The 22,214-nt window shown below is 39.2% G+C and overlaps 1 protein-coding gene across 2 annotated transcripts in view; it reads left to right on the forward strand.

Annotated features, from left to right (window-relative positions):
• Window positions 1-22,214, forward strand: part of AIG1 (androgen induced 1) — a 194,746-nt gene that overhangs the window by 29,655 nt on the left and 142,877 nt on the right. For both annotated transcript variants that reach the window (XM_079781300.1, XM_079781301.1), the window contains exon 2: window positions 9,991-10,146. In XM_079781300.1, the coding sequence (XP_079637426.1) occupies window positions 9,991-10,146 (156 nt within the window). The remainder of the gene's footprint in view (window positions 1-9,990; window positions 10,147-22,214) is intronic.

A 22,214-nucleotide genomic window follows, 5' to 3' on the forward strand; every position in this document is an offset into this window, starting at 1 on the left:
GCTTGCCCGTGGTAACTTATGGCTTACTTCATCAATTTTCAGTAATGAGATAGAGCAGTGTGAGGTAAATGTCTGTGTACATGGGCAAGGATTCTAAATCACATTCTGAAAACCACGGGCTTGATGCTGTGAGTGCATCTCCTCAGAAATGCTTGTGGTGAACATTCCTTGAAAATGCTTGGGCTTAAAGCACATCATTTAAATGACAGAGTTAGAAAAATAGCGTTACAGTCATTACAGTGAGAGAGCCAAATTGGCTTATTCAGGCTCACGCTCTCCAAGGGCAGTAGAGAAAAATTCACCAGGCAATGCATCTGATGGGTATAATCTCAGTGGATGAGGGAGGCAGTGAGAGCCTCTGGTACTTTTAAATGCATTGATTTCTCTACGGAGTAGCATTCAAACATGTAACTGATCACAGCTTCTTAGTAATGGACAGACTCCATACAGTAACTGAGATGGATCCCTGTAGCTGAAGAACTGCTAGGAATGTTCAGATGTCTCAGGCAAGGAAGGCGCTGGAAACAAATGCAAAGGAATCCTACAGGAATTCATTCATCTGATTTCTTTCTTTTTTTTTCCTTTTTTAGTCTTTATTGTTGAAAGTATTGCAGATGTCCCCTGTTTTCCCCCATTGACCTTTTCTAGCTGCCTCCACACCCTGCCCCAGGCCTTTATCACCCTATTGTCTGTGTCCTTGGGTTATGCATATATGCATACAAGTTCTTTTGTTGATCTCTGCCCATCCATCCATCCTCCCCCACTTTCCCTATGAGATTTGTCAGTCTGTTCCATGCTTCTATGTCTCTGGATCTATTTTGTTCATCAGTTTATTTTGTTCATTAGATTTCACATATGAGTGAGATCATTGATACATTCATCTAATTTCATACTGAGTCACTGTCCCACAGTGCCTAAATACTTTTGGCATTCACTCTTGATTTTGGTAATAAGGAGAAGGAATTATGCACCATTAAAAAGTAAGATATGTGTGGAATGAATGGGGAATCTCTTGAAGATTGTGTTTAGTAGTACTGCTATTTTATTGCTTTTGGATCCTTTTCACATATTATTTAACTCCTTCAGTCAAATTCATTCTTCATTGAACACAGATACAGCCGTAGATTGGTTTCTGGCAAGAACTGCATTGGAAGTTTTATGAACTGAAAGCAAAATGTTTTTGGTACAGTGCCACATGCTAAGTGACGATAGCTGAGATATATAGGAAGGCCTCAAGCCCACACCATTTATCCAAATGTGTTATCCAACCTTCTGCATAGGAGAAATCACACACACACACACACACACACACCACACAAATACCATGTATGTTATATATGTGTGTCATATCTATTTAAAGCTATATATCTTATTCTATCTATCTATCTATCTATCTATCTATCTATCTATCTATCCACCCATCCATCCATCCATCCATCCATCTATCTTGTATACTATTCTTTCCTGGATTACATATACATTTATTAAAGGTTACATAGTACTTTGTTCTCTCATTATAAAAGAGTTTAGGCAGACTTTTATTTCTTCATGATCATCTCCCCTTAAATTAATCCCCTTATCCTCACATAGAGAACTCCTCTAGGACTTCCATTATGATACCTATAAATCTCCCTGCCTTCTTCCCATATGTTCTCCCCACAATTTTCCTTCATTCCATGGTCTTCATCACTGTTGTTTTGTTATTGCCCCTCAGAGTTACTGTCTACCATGTCTAACAGTAACTTTAAAATAAGCAAAATCTTCAAAAGAAACATTATGGTACTCTTTATGTTCATTTTATGAAAATGCAATATAAGCAAAATGTGTTATGCCATAGTATAAATCATTGGAAATCTTGCTTCCCAAGGGCAAGACAGGGGTAGTCTTGTCTTTAAAAATTCATATAAATAATGATTCAAATTATTACTTAATGTGTTATTTTTCCACTTTGGTGCATTTTTGGTTCTTGCCTGAGTTTGGCCAATTAGGCAGAAATGTAAAAATTACAAACTAATTAATGATGACATTACCTGATATATAGACTATAGATTTGGTACAATTACATATAATTGAGGATACTGAAGATAATCTAATAAAATGAAAATAAAAGCCCTATTTTGGATAAACCATAATATATATATATTTGAGGATAAATGATAGAAGTCTATTGAATTTTCCCTAAAGTATAAACAGAATTGTAATTGTTTAGTGCATTCAGAGAAAAAAGGAAAACATATTTTTGGTGTTTTTGTGTTTTTTTTAGGATTTCTAAAAAAATCTTTTCTTTTCTTTTATTATTGTCATTTTTTAAATTCTCACCTGAGGATATTTTTCCATTGATTTTTAGAGAGAGTGGGAGAGGGAAAGGCAGATAGAAATAGCGATGTGAAAGAAGCACAAGGATGGTTGTCTCCTGCATGAGCCCAGACCAGGGCTAGGAAGGAATCTGCAACCGAGGTGTGTGCCCATGACCAGAATCGAACTTGGGACCCTGCGGTTCCCAGCTGATGCTCTATCCATTGAGCAAAACAGGCTAGGGCGGAAAAAAATATATATTACTTTAATGAAAACCACTCATGTGTAAAAAATAAAAGGATACGAATGGGATTTGGGTACATCTCCATATTTGTGGAAATTAATCCTAAACTTAACTCAGTAAAAAATCTGAGTTCCTGACAGGGAGAGTTATGGGGGTAAAGATGCAGAAGGAATTAAACTGTAGAAAATATTCAAAAAGAACAAATGCTAGAGTGACTCCAAAATATCCTAGGATATTTTTTGCATTCTGATAAATCCCTATTTATATTTCTTGGAGAGAAATGGTACAATTGACCACTTCATTTCTACATGTAACACAAAATAATAAAAGCCACCAACCTGCTAAGAACTCAAAGCCAGATGGTGTATATGTGCGTCATGCTGAGTTGATGGTGTAGAAATGCCAGCTCTGTAGAATGGCTGGAGCTGAATAATGCTTCCAGGTAATCCTACTTAAGATTCACTTGTGCATCTCTGTGTAAACTTCACATTTAAAAAAATATATTTATTTAAATCTTTATTGTTGAGATTATTACAGATGTCCCTCTCCCCCCCACCCCAATTGCTTCCCTCCACCCAGTTCCTGCACCACCCCAGGCCTTCACTACCCTATTGTCTATGTCTATAGGTAATGCATATATGCATATAAGATCTTTATATGCATATAAGATCTTTATATGTTTAATCTCTTCCCACCCCCTACCCCCTTCTCTCTGAGAATCTTCAGTCTGTTCCATTCCCATGCCTCTGATTCTATTTTATTCACCAATTTATTCTGTTCTTTATATTTCTTATTCATTTATTTTGATTTTTAGATTCAATTATTGATAGGTATGTATTTGTTACCATTTTGTTGTTCATATTTTTCATCATTTTCTTTTTCTTCTTCTTCCTCTTCTTAAAGAATAGCCTTCAACATTTCATAAAATACTGGTTTGGTGGTGATGGACTCTTTTAGCTTTTTCTTGTCTGTGAAGTTCTTTATCTGACCTTCAATTCTAAATGATAGCTTTGCTAGGTAGAGTAATCTTGGTTGTAGGTCCTTGCTATTCATCACTTTGAATATTTCTTGCCACTCCCTTATGGACTGTATAGTTTCTGTTAAGAAATCAGTTGACAGTCTTATGGGCATTCCCTTGTAAGTAACTAACTGCTTTTCTCTTGCTGCTTTTAAGATTCTCTCTTTGTCTTTAACCCTTGACATTTTAATTATGATGTGTCTTGGTGTGGGCCTGTTTGGGTTCCTCTTGTTTGGAACTCTCTATGCTTCCTGGATTTGTAAGTCTATTTCTTTCACCCGGTAGGGGAAGTTTTCTGTCATTATTTCTTCAAATAGGTTTTTAATATCTTGCTCTCTCTCTTCTTCTGGCACCTCCCATAATGTGAATGTTGATATGCTTGAAGTTGTTCCAGAGGCTCCTTACACTATCTTCATATTTTTGGATTCTTATTTCTTTTTGCTACTCTGGTGGGTGTTTTTTGTTTCCTCATATTTCAAATCATTGATTTGCTTCTCAGAATCCTCTACTATACTGTTGAATCCTTGTATATTATTCTTTATTTCAGTCAGTGTATGCTTAATTTCTGACTGGTCCTTTTCCATTTTTTATTTTTTTTTTTTGGCATTCTCACTAAGATCCTTGAAAGTCTCACTAAGTCCCTTGGAGGTTTCTAGAAGATTCTTGAGTAACCTTATAACTGTGGTTTTGAACTCTATATCCAGTAGTTTGCTTTCTTCCATATCTTTCATTTGTGACATGTTTCTTTGTCTCTGCATTTTGTCTGCTTTCCTGCATTTGTTTCTATGTATTGGGTAGAGCTGCTATGTCTCCTTGAGTTGTTAGAGAGACCTTGTGTAGTAGGTGTCCTACAGGGCTCAGTGGTTCAGCATCCCCAGTCACCTGAGCTGGGGACTCTAGGTGCACCCCTTTGTGGGCTATGAGCACAGTCTTGTTGTAGTTGAGACTTGATTGCTGTTGGTGTCACTGGGAGGAATTAACCTCCTGGCAATTTGCTGTGAGGACCAGTTATGACTACAGTGGGAGAGCTGCTATGCAGGAGACACCCCTATGGAGCAGGACTTGTTTCAGTGGGGCTTTGGTGCTCACTGAGTCTTGTCCTTGAGTGTGTAGCTTATGGATGCATAGAGTTGTAATCTGGTATGGTTTGACACTAACCACTGGGTACACTGGCTCTTGGGTATCCAGGGAAGTGTAAAGTCAGCCCAGCAGGAGCTACAGAGAGATACACAGATTTCTCCTTTCTGTATTGGGTTTAGAAGTGCTCAGATGAGGTCCAGTTATGAAGCAAGGCAGGCTGGTGTTGCTCCCAGATCTTGGGCCTTTTATTGATAGGTTTGGGGGGTCCCTGACCCAGCTGCAGCTTGTTTGAGATTTTCAAGGACAGGCCATTCATATGCAAAAGCTGCTGCTGGCAGCTTGGGTGGGGTTGTAAATTGGATGAGATGGAGTCTTAGGGAATCACCAGGGTGAAGCAAACAGAAATGGCTGCCAGTCAGCCCTGTGATGGGGAGGTCATAGCACAGGAACAATGATCCCTGTGAGTACCTCCATCTGGGAGAAAGATGCCCCCCAAGTTCCTGCGCTGATGCCAGTCAAATGTGTCCCCCAGAGCCTCACCTTGGTGCTGGAGCTCAGAAGAAGCAGGAACTTATAAGTTCACTTTGTGATGCTGGCCTTTTAAGAGGAACAGCTGAGTCTCCAGCAGCCTCTGTGTCACTGAGCCCCAATCCACATTGGTTTTTACAGCCCATGGTTATGGGGATTCATTTTCCCAGCTCTGGGAGCCTGGGCTGGGGGTCCAGTGTGGGGCTGAGGCCCTTTGCTCCTTAGGGTGGCCTCCGTAGAGACGATCTCCCTTCCGATTAAAAAAGCGGCCCATGTGGGTGCCGGACCAGCACATTCTGCGCCTCCACACCTCCTACCAGTCTCAGTGTGCTTTCTTCTTTACTTCTCTAGTTGTAGGACTTCCACTCAGCCAGCTTTCCGGTAGTTCTGGGTGATGTTTGTTCTGTATTTTAGTTGTAATTTTGATGTGGTTGTGGGAGGCGGCAAGTACCTATGTTTACCTATGCCACCATTTTGGTTCCCTCCTAAATTTTACATTTTTAACAGTTATCTTAATGAATTTTAAATTGCAGTGGATGACATGACACCTATAAGCAATAGAAAAACACCAAAAAAGATGTGTCAAATTTGATTTATTAGTTGTCAGCTCAAATTAAATTCTAATAAAGTAGCAGAAATCTGAAGTGGTTTAACAGTATTGGCTAACTTATTCTTAAGTCTGCTAATTGCAATATTTCTGTCATTTATCTGTTTTTATTGAATGGATTTTCTCCTGGTTAAGGGTTTCCCATTTCCTGGCATGTCTAATATTGTTTTATTGTATGTTAGATATTGTATTGTTGAATATTGTTGAATGTCTAGATTGTGTTATAATTCTTTAAAGAATGTAAGATTTTGTGTTTGTGGGCATTTATGTTACTTGTAGCTCAGCTTGATCTTTTTGAGGCTTGCTTTTAAGTACTGTTGGAGTGGATCTAGAGGAACCTTTATTGCTTAACATACAGCTTGTGGTAGGAAGAATTCTAAAATGACCCTCAGTAACATTCACCTTTGTATAATCCCCTCCCACTTGGTTTTAGAAAATCTTGTGAATACAATCACTCCTGTCATTATATTACTTTATTTGGCAAAAAGAGAAGTCCAAGGTGTGCCTGACTTCATCAGGTATACCTTTAAAAAAAAGAGAGATTTATATGGCTGATTGCAGAGATAAAGTCCAACATATGAAAAGATTAATTATTTAGTTAGTTCAAATGTCTAGTTGTTTATGGTGGGAAGGCAAATCTAATACTAGTTACTTGATCATGGAATTTTAAAATTCATTTACTTTAATTTGCTGCTCACTAGATTCTTATATTAATAGCCAGTTGTAAAGTAGGGGAAACTTAAGCCAGTCAGAGAAAGACAGGTATCACATGATCTCACTCATATGTGGAATCTAATAAACAAAATAAACTAATGAACAAAATAAATCCAGAGGCATAGAAGCATGGAACAGACTAAGGAATCTCAGAGGGAAGGCAAGGTGTGGGAGGTGGGAGAGGGAGAGATTAACCAAAGAATTTATATGCATATACGCATAACCCAAGGACACGGACAATAGTGAAGTGAAGGCCTGGGGGAGGGGTGAAAGGGTGGAAGGAGTTAATGGGGGGAAATAGGGGACATCTGTAGTACTTCCAACAATAAAGATAATTTTTTTTAAAAAGTAGGGGAAACTGAGTTGGAAGGAAAGGAATTAAAAAACACTCCCCAACTATACCCGAAAAGTATAAAAACCACTCTCTTTTCCTTTTTATTTTTAAGTTATGTGGAAATATTTTAATGAATTATATGGAGAATAATATAATAAACTTCTATATACCCTATAATCAACTTAAATAAAATATGATCAATACAGTTGAGGCCCTTGTGTCCTTTTGCCAATTTTATCCTCTTTGTCGACATACCTGAATTCAGTGTCATTGATTCCCATGCATTACTGCATATTTTACTTCATATCATGTATCCTTAAAATTATCTTTGCATTTTTTGAAATATATTTTAATTTCAAAAGATAGCTTTTTTCTATTTTTCCTTTTTTATATTTTGTTGTAAGAATAAAAAATTGGTAAGAGCTTAGAATTCCATTGTATGAATATAGCACAATTTATTTATCAATTATTAAGAGACATTTAAATTGTTTCATCTTTTTTGAAGCAATGAATGCTGAAACTGACTTTCATATAGATGTGACTAGTATACAAATATGAGAGTTTCTGTAGGGAATACCTTTCATAGAGAAATCAGTAGGTAATAGGGTATGTACATCTTTAAATTACTAGATATTGACAATTGTTCTTCAAAGTGATTATCCTAATTTGCATTCCCACCATAAGGCTTCTGGTTGTTGCACATCCTTATAATCCTTGGTACTGTCAGAATTAAACTGTGAATAATTATGTAGGTGAGAAATACAATCCCATTGTGCTCTAAATTTGCATTTCCCTGGTTATTGATTGGGCAGTACACCTATTAATATGTTCACTGGCCAGATTAGCATGTATATTATTATTCCTGAGTATGGCCACTTCAATTTCTCAAACCCTATTTGGGTTGACATAAAGATCTAACATCTAAAGTCATAAGATATGCTATGGAAAATGTTCCCAAGTATAAAATTATTCCCTGAGTCATTTAAGTCATTTCTGCTCATCACAACATGATTCTTGCCAATCGTCCAGTTGTGCCATGCTCAGTTGTGGGAGTTTTAGCTTCTCCTACTCTGGTTTCTCTGGTTCTAGAAAGAAAACAATAAACCTTAAGTCATTGAAGCTGAAAGAGAAGGTAAGTTATTAGGAAGAATCTAACATTACTCTGACAAACTTGGCTAATAATAACAGGATTTGGTGAGCTCCAATGAGCCCAAGGTATCCTATCTAATAAAAGAGTAATATGCAAATTGACCATCACTCCAACACACAAGATGGCTGCTGCCATGTGGTCAAAGATGGCTGTCCCCATGTGGACACAAGATGGCCGCCACAAGATGGGCAGCAGGGGAGGGCAGTTGGGAGGGATCAGGCCTGCAAGGGAAAGCAGTTGTGGGCAATCAGGCCAGCAGGGGAGGGCAGTTGGGAGGGACCAGGCCTGCAAGGGAGGGCAGTTGGGGGCGATCAAGCCTGCAGGGGAGGGCAGTTAGGGGTGACCAGGCCGGCAGAGGAGGGAAGTTGGGGGCAACCAGGTCTGCAGGGAAGGGCAGTTGGGGAGGACCCAGGCCTGCAGGGGAGAGCAGTTGTGGGGGGACCAGGCCTGCAGGGGAGGGCAGTTAGGGGTGACCAGGCCTGCAGGGGAGGGCAGTTAGGGGCAATCAGGCTGGCAGGGGAGCAGTTAGGCATCAATCAGGCTGGCAGGGGAGTGGTTAGGGGGTGATCAGGCTGGCAGGCAGAAGCGGTTAGGGGCAATCAGGAGGGCAGGCAGAAGAGCAGTTGGGAGCCAGCAGTCCTGGATTGTGAGAGGGATCCCAGATTGGAGAGGGTGCAGGTTGGGCTGAGGGACACCCCCCACCCCCGTACACAAATTTCGTGCACCGGGCCTCTAGTTATATATAAACGTACTGAAGGACTTTTGTTATTTAACACAGCCTGATGGTGAAGTTTCCATTACAGGGAATTTTCAAAGTGGCATCTATACAACTTTGAACAGAGTGAATAACAATGTGAGTGTTGCAGTGCTGTGCTAAGGGGTAGAACCAGGTAATTTTGAGGGCCCTTCTTCCTTTTGTTCTGTGCCTCAGTGGGGAGCCCATCCACAGAGCTGTCACAGGTTCTTCCACAGCCAACATGGAAATTTACCCCCAAAATTATGTTTTCTAAACAGGTAATTAATAAAATTGTACCTTTTACAAATAAATACATCATTAGAAAATTATTTCTCATAGAAGAAACCAGAATAATACTCCTGAATCTTTTGTTGGTGTTAAATGGGCATGATGTTGAGCCCAGGGAATATATTTTCTGCCCTTTTCATAATTTGAATTATCATTGCCAAGCTGTGTTACAGTATGTTGCCTGCCTCCACTTGTAGCACTGGATCATTAATGCATTTGCACCCACTTTAAGAATTTCACAAATAATTATTGAGCTATAGCATTTCAGTGTTCTTTCTCTGTGACAGTACAAGTAAAACTGGTAAGTAATTCAGGTTGTAATTGATTTGGGAAAGCACAGTTGGTTACTTTATTTGGGGACAATGATGTGAGTATCTACATAAGTTTATAGTGCTTGTAAAGATGTTAGTTCATAAAAACTGAATACCTGAGAAGGAAGTCATTTACTTCAAGTTTGACAACAAAAATTTGCTCTACACCAGTCTTGATTGGTGCATTCAGTTGATTTATCTATGACTCATAGACTAGATGCTTTCTACCACTCCATTTGATAAAAAATTCTAAGTCTAACAGATTAAAGCATAATAAGGTTTCTTCACAGTCAGACTGAATTGTCTCATTTATTATTCAGAATACCCTAATCCTTTTCTTTGCATATCTTAGATGTTTGTTAAACCTCACTAGTCAATATAACTAGACCATAGGTGTTAAATTAATGGACATGTCATTTTGATAATTGATATTGCTTTCTGTTGAACTGTGTGTGTGCATGCATGTTTTGCATTTGTCCTTAGGTGAGCAAAAATGGAAGTAATGGTTGTAAGATGAATTTTCTCAGCTTTCTTTCTCTTTTGTTATGTGTATGACCAGCTTTTTAAATGTGCTTCTGATCCTCTCTTATCATGTGTTGTTTTGCAAACATGTAGCTTATTTGCTGTTGTACAGCCTGGGTCTCTGTAGAGCTAATGGACTAACAGCAGCTATTGTCTCCTCCAGGTTATACAGGCTGTCTTTTTTGGCATCTGTGTGCTGACTGATCTTTCCAGTCTTCTGACTAGAGGAAGTGGGAACCAAGAACAAGAGAGGCAACTCAGGAAGCTCATCTCTCTTCGGGACTGGATACTAGCTGTGTTGGCCTTTCCTGTTGGGGTTGTGAGTATTATGTAGAATCCATTTAATCACAAAAGCAAATTGGGTCTTATTTCAGACTTCTAAGAAAAAAGGGGGTTCATTATAGGAGACTGAAATATTAGTTTGTTATAACTGCCATCACAAAGCACCACAGATTGGGTGGCTTAAACAACAGAATTCATTTTCTCCTGGTTCTGGTGGCTAGAAGTCTGAGATCAAAGTGTTGGCAAGGTTGATTTCTTCTGATGCCTCTCTTCTACTTCTCCGTACATTTTCACATGTACTTCCCTCTGTTTCTCTATGTCCTACTCTCCTCTTCTTATACAGACACATTGGATTAAGGTCCCCCACTGACCTCATTTAATCTTTTTTCCTAATTTTTTTATTGTTTAAAGTATTACAAATAGTAGTACATATGTATCCTTTCCCCCCCATTGACCTCCCCCCGGCCTCCCCCACCTCCTGGCACAAGGCACATGCCCTCACCCCCCCCCCCCCAGTGTCTGTCTGATCCCCAAAGCTAAGCAGGGTCGGGCCTGGTTAGTACTTGGATGGGAGACCTCTTTAATCTTAATTTTCTCTTTAAAGGCCCTACCTCTAAATACAGTCTGAGGTACTGTGAGGTCAGGACTTCAGCATATGAATTTCTTTTTTGGGGGGAACACACTTCCACAGTTTCTTAAGCTGCCCAAACTTCAAGTGTGTGGTCCTTGGGTCTGTGATCATTCTAGTATTTTTGAACATGAGAAAGATGAAATCATCATTAACTCATACTTCTTCAGTTATCCAGCTGTGCCATTAGCTAATATCTCCTAAATAAATGTTGCTTAATGTTTGGGTCTGCTCTGAACATGTTTGGGTCTGTCGGAAACATAAACCAAGTTTCTTTAAAGGGCCAGGGACCCAAAAGATTCTATAGATGTTTTTTACCCGTGTATAGCCAGGAGAAGAATGAGAGGACTCATAAACCTCAAATCATGAGTCAAGTAAAAGTCTATTACCTAATTTATATTCAGATCTTTCATTTGCCAGCTGATTTGTGGGAATAGCAGACACCCATGTGACCCATGTGACCATGTGACCCATGTGACCCGGGCTAGCACATGTACCACATCCAGGGTTCAGTGTAGTCAGAGTCAGAAGGTTGTTATTAAATCCTTCCAATGGCTCTTCTGCACATTTTTCAGATCTGCACAAATAGCTGGTGGAAGCCTCTACATGCTGCTCTAAGACCCATTAGTAAGCGCCCAGACTGTCACTGACTTGCTTTTTGATGTACTGAGTTGTATGTTCTTATATGAAATATCCCGTAGCCCTTGACAACAACACAAGGAGTGTATTATAACCTGGTCACAGTCTTTTTCTCATTCCCTCATTCTTATCCTCTGCAAAACTAAGTAGGTGCTTAGATTGGTGCCATCAAGCAAATCTCTCAACTTCTGTTGCTTAGCAGAGTTCAGTGTTTTATGTATTATTTAATATTTTCTTCTTTGGACTTGCCTTATAAAATTCCAATGCTTCATATCAAAAAATACTTGCCTGAGAGAAAATTGCCATTGGCATAAAGTTTAAAAACATATACTTCCTGCATGGAAGAATTATCTAGAAAACTTAAATCTGTGTACTTTTTTGGTTTCTTTTTATCCCTTACTCCCTTGGTATTTCTAAAGACATGCCATTGCCTCTGGAATTCTTCCTTGGCTAGAAGGAATACAATAAAAACACAATACAAAAGTAAATAGAAATACAATATTAACATGTTTTCTGTTAGCAAATGCCTCTCCTAATGTCAAATCATGTCTCTAGGGCTTCAACTGTTGTCTTGCCACTCCCCTTAAAGGCTCATTACATATGCTCGTTAGACATTTTGACATTACATTGGCCAGAAACTTTTAGCACCTGTTTAACACTGGAGATATTCTTCAGCTTTCAGTGTCCTTCTTGAATTTGGTCCATGTAAGCTTCATGGTTGGTACAAAGAATGAGGGACTTTCTATTTGCTTGCTTCTTTGATTACATCTGATATTATCCTCCATGTTTCACCATTTTTATTGTTGTCTTTGTGTCTTGAAAGAAGAGAAGCAATAATAACGTTGGATTTCCTCCTTTCTTTTTTAACCAGAAGTCATAACATCACATTTTCATTACATCTGAATTCACCTTCCCTAGCTGATGAGCTTCATAGAAAAATTCACAGACTAAGTAATCAATCAGAGAGGTGCAGCTTCACTCATTTCTTTAACTGTTATTTTTTTCTTGCCCGATGACATTTACATTTTCATAATCTTCCCTGCTATTACGAGACACTTCGCATTTTATAGTCACTTAAGTTCCTATAATATTTATTTCTCCCCTCCCTTTCCCCCCTTCATCTCTCTCTTTCCCCCTAATATTAAGAAGAATTCTGGCCAGTAGTCTCCAGAAATCTCCTTATGTTTTCCACTGTTTCTCTCTTACTCTTTCACTTGATTTTTTGTACCTACTTATCCAATTTCTACCGGATTTCTCACTCTAATATACACAAATTCATTTTGAGGCAAAAACTGGCCAATGGCTTCTTCCTCCATCCCATTAATTTTATTGCAAATTTGTATTTACAGAGGATATGAATTTGGCTTTTTATATACTTTTAACCTGTTAAATAACAAAAATTTAACCTAGTGATGTTAAGGATCAGATTGGGTTTATTCAGTGATTCATGAATTGGACAGCATCCCATCTAGCAAATAAAAGAAGCCCACAGAGCTATGGACAAGGAAAGGTTTTTTAAAGGCGGAAAGGGGGTGGAAAAAGGAAATTATTAGGAAAGAATGTGTTTTTTCAGGCAAGATTGCTCTCCAAAGGGGAACAGAAGGGACTATGGGCTGGATTATCTCACTAATGCTGACCTATCCATGCCATGTCACCTGGTTAAGAGTTATGTTCCTGGCAAGCAGAAACTGCAGCTAGCATAAGTATTAAATCTTGGTTTTCTGACATGGGGCCTAGCACAAATAATGCCATTTTACATCTGTTGTCTCTTTTTTAACACACCCAAAATATTTTCTTCATCAAAACATATAATTGTATAATTTTTTGGCCTTCCTTTCCTGAAGACTATTTCCCAGCTCTCTTTCCCTTGTCTTTGCTGTGACCTTAGTCCCCTGCCCCTTCTGTCTTTCCCCCCAGGGCCCTCACCTGCTCAGTGGGTCCTGGAATCCCACTGTAGTTCTATCCTTATCTCTTAATCTTTCCCCCCTTGTTGAAATGTCGCCCCTTCCCGGAGCAATGCCATGAGGGATCACTTGAAGAGGTGTCATCGTCACCCCTCCTGTGGCTCCTGGCCTGGATGAGGTGCCAACCTGAAGGGTTTCTTCCCTGAGAACGATGGGAATAGCACTAACGCCCAGGACCTTCAGGACATGCAGTTATTTGTGTAGGAATCTGTAGTGAAAGCATGTTTATCACATGAGCAAATATAAATGATTAATTATAACACTGGCAGTTAGACACATTTTACCACATTGGGTTGACACAGTCAAAATCCTAAAGGGCAAAACACCCGAACATTGTCCCCAAGAACCTTGGGCATCGAGCTTCCTACGGAGGAAGGTGCCTGTGGTCCCTGCAGGCCTCTGGGCTCTGACTGCAGGTGCCTGCCAGCCTCTCCGTGTGCCTTCCCTGCCGCTTTCTGCTGGCGTCCCCTGCCCAACGCCTTTTGTTTTTCAGCCAGAAGTTGCGGGGAAAGCAATGTTATTTTTGCTTCCTGGTGCCGTGCAAAAGGGCAGCCGGCATAAGTAGAGGGCATAGTGGCAGCTGAATTTAGCACCTCTGCTCACATTTTCCTGAAGAGACCTCTCAACCCCAAACTCCCCCTGGCGCTTCCATTATCTGTCTCTCCCCTCAGCTGCAACTATGGCAGCAAGAAAGACACGGGTAGGTTATCTAGGATTTGTATTTTCTGCATTAATGCTTCCTCCAATAACAAGGTTAATTGAGAGTTGACAGTAATTGCTTTATGCGGGCACAAAGCACTCGATATGATTGTGTGACCCATGGACCTAATGCATCTACTGCCTGGCCCCTCTCTAGCTCAAGGATGTATAAAAATAATGAAACGTTCCAATCAAAGATGATTGGAGGAAAGTTTGTTGCAGCATGACCTTGAGGAAATCAGGCAGGGTGGCTTAGTGAAGGTTGCCTGTGTCATCCTGCTCTGAGTAGATTCCCATAAATGCTAAGCCGGCCTGGTTAGTAACGCTAATGGCCGGAAACCACCACCGCTCCCAAAGCCTCGCCACTCACTTCGCAGGCATAACCCCTGGGAGGCTCTTCTTACCACGTGCAGTTTATTTCTGAACCCTGTCACCCTTTTAAAGGAGCATTACAAACAATTCTATGGCATTATGTGGTCTGGAAGCACTGAAGCTTATTAGGAGCAATCAAACTAAGAATGTCTTTTGTCTCCTGTGAGTTTGTTGACTTTTCTGCTGGCAGATACTCTTCTAGTTAAGAGAATAGGCTAAGGTTTCAACCAAAAAAAAAAAAAAAAATGATGGTGAAGAAAGAGAGGAAGAGCAGAAAAAAAAAAGTATGATGAATATAAAATTGCCTCTTAAAAATCCTACATGTGTCTCCAATTGCTACCCAAAGAAGCCCTTTCGATGACAAAGAACAGTTGTACGTTTTCCATTAATTCAAATCTATGAATTCCATTCAATTGCAGCTGCTCAGTTTGCGTAATACACGTAATCCAATCTTATCACCTCCCTAGTACACCTTTGTCCCTAGTGCTACTTGGTTGCTCTAGACCAGAAGCTGGCCACTTCTAAACTAACCTTGACCCTCTCATGGTGAAGATGGGAGGATGTCCCTCCCTTAATAAAGAGGAAGGGGGTCCGGGATGGTCCTGGAAGTTTGGATATGTTCTAACCTGCGAGAGCAACTAATGCATAAGGAACAAACCAGCATGTACCAGGATGAACTTTTTAGAAAGCTGATCTTCCTAAACCATTTCTGGTGTTATAATTACATTCTTCTAAAGACTTATAATTACCTTCTTCTAAAGAGTATTTTATATGTACCAATCTATTCTACAATCCTTTAAAACTTATTTTTATTCTTGTGATGGAAACTATATGTATGGTACCGCTTCCTTAGGAAACATGAAAAATGGAATTTGAAACCTCAAATGAAAACTCAAAGAAAATGTATCTAGGAATTATCTTTTAAAAAATGTTTCTTGAAAGTCTTTATTTATTGACACTCTAGCTAATTCTAAGCCATCTAAGCCAATTTATTTTTCTAGATATTAAGAAAAATTTTGTGATGCATATACATTTAAATCTTTATACCATTACAATTTTTTTATTCAAATTTATTTATTTATTTTTTATTTAGTGTCTAAAGTTTTACATATGTCTCCTTTTTCTCCAATTGACCTCCCCCCACACCACCCCAGCCATTCCCACCCCGGGCAAGCCCCCACCGACTCAGTGTCTGTGTCCATTGGTTATGTTAATACGCATGCATACAAGTCCTTTGGTTGCTCTCTAAACTCACCCCCCTGCCATTTGTCTCTGAATCTATTCTTGTTCATCAAATTATTTTGATCATTATATTCCACATATGAGTGACATCATGTGATATTTATCTTTCTCCGACTGGCTTATTTCGCTTAGCAAAATGCTCTCCAGTTCCATCCATGCTGTTGCAAATGGTAAAAGTTCCTTCTTTTTTATAGCGGCTTAGTAATCCATTGTGTAGCTGTACCACAGTTTTCTAATCCACTCATCTGCTGATGGGCACTTAGGCTGTTTACAAATCTTAGCTATTGTAAATTGTGCTGCTATTAACATAGGGGTGCATATATCCTTTCAGATTGGTATTTCTGATTTCTTGGGATATAGTCCTAGAAGTGGGATTACTGGGTCAAATGGGAGTTTCATTTTTAACTTTTTGAGGAAACTCCATATTGTCTTCCACAGTGGCTGCACCAGTCTGCATTCCCACCAGCAGTGCACAAGGGAGGGTTCCTTTTTCTCCACATCCTCGCCAGCACTTGTCGTTTGTTGATTTGTTGATGATAGCCATTCTGACAGGTGTTAGATGGTGTCTCATTGTTATTTTGATTTGCATCTCTCAGATGATTAGTGACTTTGAGCATGTTTTCATATGTCTCTTGGCCTTCTGTATGTCCTCTTTCGAAAAGTGTCTATTTAGGTCCTTTGCCCATTTTTTGATTGGATTGTTTATTTTCCTTTTGTTAAGTTCTATGAGTTCTCTATAAATTTGGGGAACTAAACCCTTATCTGAAATATCATTGACAAATATGTTCTCCCATGCAGTGGGCTTTCTTGTTGTTTTGTTGATGGTCTCTTTTGCTTGCAGAAGCTTTTTATTTTGATGTAGTCCCATTTGTTTATTTTCTCCTTAGTCTCCATTTCCCTAGGAGCTGTGTTGGTAAATATATTGCTATGACATATGTCTGTTATTTTGCTGCCTATGGAGTCTTGTAGGATTTTTACTGTTTCCTCTCTTACATTTATGTCCTTTAGCCATTTTGAGTTTGTTTTTGTGTATGGTGTAAGCTGGTGATCTAGTTCATTTTTTTGCATGTATCTGACCAATTTTCCCAGCACCATTTATTGAACAGATTGTCTTGACTCCATAGTATGCTTTTGCCTCCTTTGTCAAATATTAATTAAGCATAATGGCTTGGGTTGATTTCTGGGTTCTCTGTACTGTTCCATTGGTCTATATGTCTGTTCTTGTGCCAGTACCAGGCAGTTTTGAGAACCGTGGCTTGGTAATATAGCTTGATATCTGGTTTTGTGATCCCTCCAACTTTGTTCTTCTTTCTCAGGATTGCTGTGACTATCCGGGGTCTTTTTTTATTCCAGATGAATTTTTGGAGAGTTTGTTCTAGATATTTGAAATATGCCATTGGTATTTTAATGGGGATTGCATTGAATCTGTAGGTTGCTGTGGTTACTATAGACATTTTAACGATGTTGATTCTACCAATCCATGAACATGATATGTTCTTTCATTTGTTTATGTCTTCCTCTATCTCTTTTTTCAAGGTCCTATAGTTTTCCCAGTATAGGTCTTTTACATCCTTAGTTAAGTTTATTCCTAGGTATCTTAATTTTTTTGGTGTAGTGGTAAATGGGATTTTTTTTTTCATTTCTCTTTCTGTGAGTTCATTATTGTTGTAATTATAGGCCATAGTTTTCTGGACGTTAATTTTGAATCCTGCTACATTGCCAAATTCATTTATTAGGTCTAGTAGTTTTTTGATGGAATCTTTGGGGTTTTCTATGTATAGTATCATGTCATCTGCGAATAAGGACAGTTTTACTTCTTCTTTTCCAATTTGGATGTTTTTTATTTCTTCTTCTTGTCTGATCACTATGGCTAGCACTTCCAGTACTATATCGAACAGGAGTGGTGAAAGTGGGCATTCCTGTCTTGTTCCCGTTCTTAGGGAAAATGAATTTAGTTTTTGCCCATTTAGTATGATGTTGGCTGTAGGTTTGTCATTATACCCTTACAATTTAAAAGACATTATTTTTATTTCTGAATTTAAAAGAGTTTTATTTAAATGGAAAGCAAACATATTAAAAATATTAATGTCTGTCAACATAACACACAGGGAAGGGAATTTGATTCTATTTGAGATTATAAATAAAAGCAAATGCCTTTCCTCCTGTTTTGCTATTGAGGAGGAAATTTTTAAAAAGTACATTGTTTACTTTTTTCTGCAAACTCTGGATTTAATTAAAAAATACACTTAATAGCCCTGGCTGGTGTGCTTAGTGGTTAGAGCACTGGCCTATTCACAGAAGGGTCATGGGTTCGATTCCTGGTCAAGAGCACTTACCTGGGGAGGCAACCAACTGATGTGACTCTCTCACATTTCTCTCTCTCTCTCTCTCTCTCTCTCTCTCTCTCTCTCTCTCTTTCTCTCTCTGTCTCTATCTTTCTCCCCCTAACTCCCTACCTCCTTTCCACTCTCTCTAAGGATCAATGGAAAATATATCCTTGGGTGAGGATTAACAAACAACAACAACAAAAATACACTTAATATCCGCTGATCCTCTCTTTATTATATTTTCACACAGGTGCCTATAATAAAATTCTTTTTTCATTTTCGTTAAGCCTTCGCTGATGTTTTCAGTTTCTTCACGTGCCCTTTTTCCTTTCTATTCACCTTTGACATTAAAAATACAATATCTGCTAGGTTGTATTTTATGGCAAACCCAGTTCATTTAGAGTTGCGCCAACAATATGCTTCCCTCTGCACTGAAATGAGTTCGAAAGTTGCCTAAGAGGAAGGTTTACAGATGAGGATTCATTCCAGATCTAGAAGCAAAATGAGCCTTTTCCTCTCCAATCAGGAGAAATGCTCAGAAGACTCTCATTACCTAACCTGGGTGAGTGGTCTTACAATTACTTTTTTGACAGTCTTTCAAAAGACCAAGGACATGATGTGATTAGACAGATGTACCTGATAGGGAACCAGGTTGCTTCTCAGCCATCTTATATATTTTTCTCTCCTAAGTGAAATCCAAAGATTTCCTGCCTAGGTGACCTGCTTAGTTTGTACATGCTATCTCGGAGTAGTCAGCTTTCCCAGTGCTTGTAAGACAAATTTCTTCAGCACAAAACATAATCTCCCTTCAACAAAATTTTATTATAGGTGCCCATTATTAATCACACTGCTGTGAAAACCTCACATTTATATCGAGAACAGTCGAAGGAGAGAGGTCTATTACGTAGCAAGTACTGCATGCTAGGAGCCAAAATAGTAGTGACGAAGATTGATCTTGTCCTTCTAGAGTCTCACAGTCTAGAGAAGGTGACTTTATAAGCTATGTCAACAAGTAAATTAAAAGAGGGCCTGATGACCGTAATAGTACATGTTAAGGTATAGAGGAGCCCACAAGAGGAAGGGATTCATTTTAGTGAGTGGGAGGTCCTGGAAGACATCCCAGAAGTGATGATATTTGAGCTCTGTTTTGAAGCATGAATAAAAACTTATTGGAGATATAAGTTAATGGTGCTTTTGCCTATAAATAACAGTCTCCCCAGATAGCCACCTGGCTCACTCTTTCATTTCTTTCAAGTCTCTGCTCAAATGATTAGCCCTCAGAAAAACCTCCATGAGCAACCTATATAAGTTATCCTCCATTATCCTCTATCCCCTTGCCTTGCTTTATACTCTCCATAATGATTGTCATTCCCTGGCACATTACATGCCAATCTTTTGTTTCTATAGTATATGTCTCCTCTGACTTGGTACATTGCCTGTGAGGCCAGGGAGGTTGTATATTTGATATGCTGCTGCAGTCCAAGCATCAGGAGCAATGTTTAAATAATTCAGTATTTGCTGAGTGAATATCCAATCAACCGTGACTCAAGCAATAAAGATATTTAATGTCTCACAAAATAAGAACCCTGTAAGCAGGTAGTTTCAGAGTGATATTGCTCAGTATTATCACTTAAGACTTAGTCATTTTCCACTTTTCTATCTCCAGAGTATTGGCTTTTTGTCCTTAGACTTGCCACCTACAGTCTCAGGAGGGTTGATAAACACCAAACTTCACATCCTTCACAACCATGTTAAAGGCAGGAAGAAGAAGAAGCTCTTAGATTGCTCTCCCCCAGTGCTTGTCTCTTCATCAGGCAAATGAATCTTTCCTAGAATCCCTGCCAGCAGACTCTCCCATGGGTCTCCTGGTGAGGACTGTTACTTGGCTAGAATAAGCAGCATGGGACGCTGGGGAAGCAAGTGGAAGCAGAAGGGGATGAGGTTACCAAGGGGGCTTAAACGAATTATGATTCATCCTTATGGGTTGGCACATTGGTCCCCAGACACAACCAGGGGTTTCAAGAAATTTGTTTCAAGTAACAAATTTTGAGAATAATAATGAAATATAAAGTAAGTAAAAACTAATAGGATTTTAAGTAACATTGTTTATTTATGTTAATATGAAAAAACAGATATAGTAAAACTATGAGACTAATCATAGATATGTTCTTCTACCCTAGCCATAAAAGACATATTTTTCCACTTACTCTCTACCAATACCATTTTTGTGCATTTTATCAGTATTATCATGAATAAGTATCTAATTCTGACATTTAAAGTTCTTCTCTAAGAAAGTCAGATATGTTACACAATTGACCAAATGGTTTATGTTCAAGTTTATGAACATATGAAATTTGTCAGAGGTGGCCTTGCTTTAGACCACCAACTCAGATATGCAGACACCCGGGTTCAATGAGTAAATCTTCCTTTCATAGTCCCCTGAAAATTGTAGAGAATTATCTTGCCCTGTGTATCATTTTACAGGGTTCCCACTCTCTCTGGGCAAAAGGCCACAAAAGTATCTCAGAAAATGAAGATAGCTTCTTTCCATATTTATATCCATAAGTGAAATACTATGAGATATGTGATCAAGAAAAGGTAGAACTGATCTTCAGTGACATAAATAATGTGAGGGCTATTATAAAAGAGACATGTGATTCCTATTCTCAAAAATATGGCCCCCAAATCAGGATCTTTTGTTTGGGGGACCAGGAACAACATGCATTATTAGTTGTTGGTTAAAAAAGAAAAAAGAAAAAAAGAAATACTATTCACTTTTCTTCTTCCTTCTCTGCCTACCTATCTCCCTCCTTATCTCTCTCTGTCTCTCTATGTATCTATCTCTGTCTCTCTCTTATCTCCCCCACCCCCTCCTTGTACCCCTTCTTTGTATAAAAAATAAAAAAAGAAAGGAAACAATGATTTGGTGTGTAGGTGTCCTGAAATTACTACAGTTCCTGTGGGTGTTTTGAGGTAACTCTTACCTGTTTAGCTGGATCAAAATGTCCTGTGTTATATCAGCCGATATCAAAAGGAACATTTTCCCCGAGAAGGAGCTAGTGGACTCTCCACCTACACAACATTTATCAACTGCTAGCTGTGCCTGAGCAATTGCCATGCTGATGAATTGTTTATTTTATTACAAAGATCCAGTCCTGGATAGGACTTTCATTCATCATGCCTTTTCATATTGGAGAAGAGTTGAGGCATAATTCTGACTCTGGAAGATATGTCCAGAGACGAGACACCCGTGGGAAGGTGAAGGACAAGGAGAGGAGATGGGAGGCAGCGAGGGGAAGGAGCATGTGCAGCAACACTTCACAAGCAGCCCTGCCAGCCCAGCGCAACTTTCCAAGAAGTTTCCCTTCAGAATGTCCCTTTAGCCCAGCTGGCATGGCTCAGTGGTTGAGCATCGACATATGAACCAGGAGGCCATGGTTCGATTCCTCTCCATAGCAATTGAGAGGCAGTGCAGTGGCCATTTGTGGGTGTCCCAGTGTCCTGAGACAGTATTCAATTGTCATAGCCTAATCCAGACACCAGAAATCCAGACCCTCCATTTTTTCAGTCTATTTCGAGGTAATTCTTCTCTCAGTAAATGAACTCATGCTAACTAAAGTTGAACTCAGAAAGATAGTTCTAGAATTTATAATGACAAAAAGATCATCAGGAAGTCTGGAGTCTGCATAAGCTCTCCTTTAGAGGCAAACAACTTTGAGGAAGACAAAGAGTAGCCAAGAGATTTCTGGATGAACTAGAAATCAAGGAAGTAATTGGATATTTGTGGTAGGTCGTCAAATTACTATATCTGATGCATCCTTTGCACCCTGGGGATTGACTTGCTGAGTAAACCAGAATGCTGCCGTGGGTGGACAGGGCACCCTGTTTTCTGTACAAAGCTGAGGGCACATTCTACTCTTCTATACCCGTAAGCCACTGCCCACTGTGACCATCACTTTTCTCCTGTTGACATGTCCTTCTTACAGGCTGTGATTTATTCGATCAGGCTTCTGCTTCCACTATTACAGTAGTACTCTGGTCAGGCTGTTCCGATTCTATATCCAAGGCACCAAATGTAGGAAGTCATTGACACAGAGCCACCTAGCATCGGAAGCTTCTACAAAAGATGTTCTACTTACTTACTTAAATTTTATTAGACTCAATTAAATGAGATTTTTCTTATTTTATTCTCAGGTGGCAACTTTAAATTCAAGTTGCAATTAGCTGGGTGTCT

This window comes from Cnephaeus nilssonii (genome assembly GCF_951640355.1).
Source record: "Cnephaeus nilssonii genome assembly, chromosome: 9".
Taxonomy (NCBI): domain Eukaryota; kingdom Metazoa; phylum Chordata; class Mammalia; order Chiroptera; family Vespertilionidae; genus Cnephaeus; species Cnephaeus nilssonii.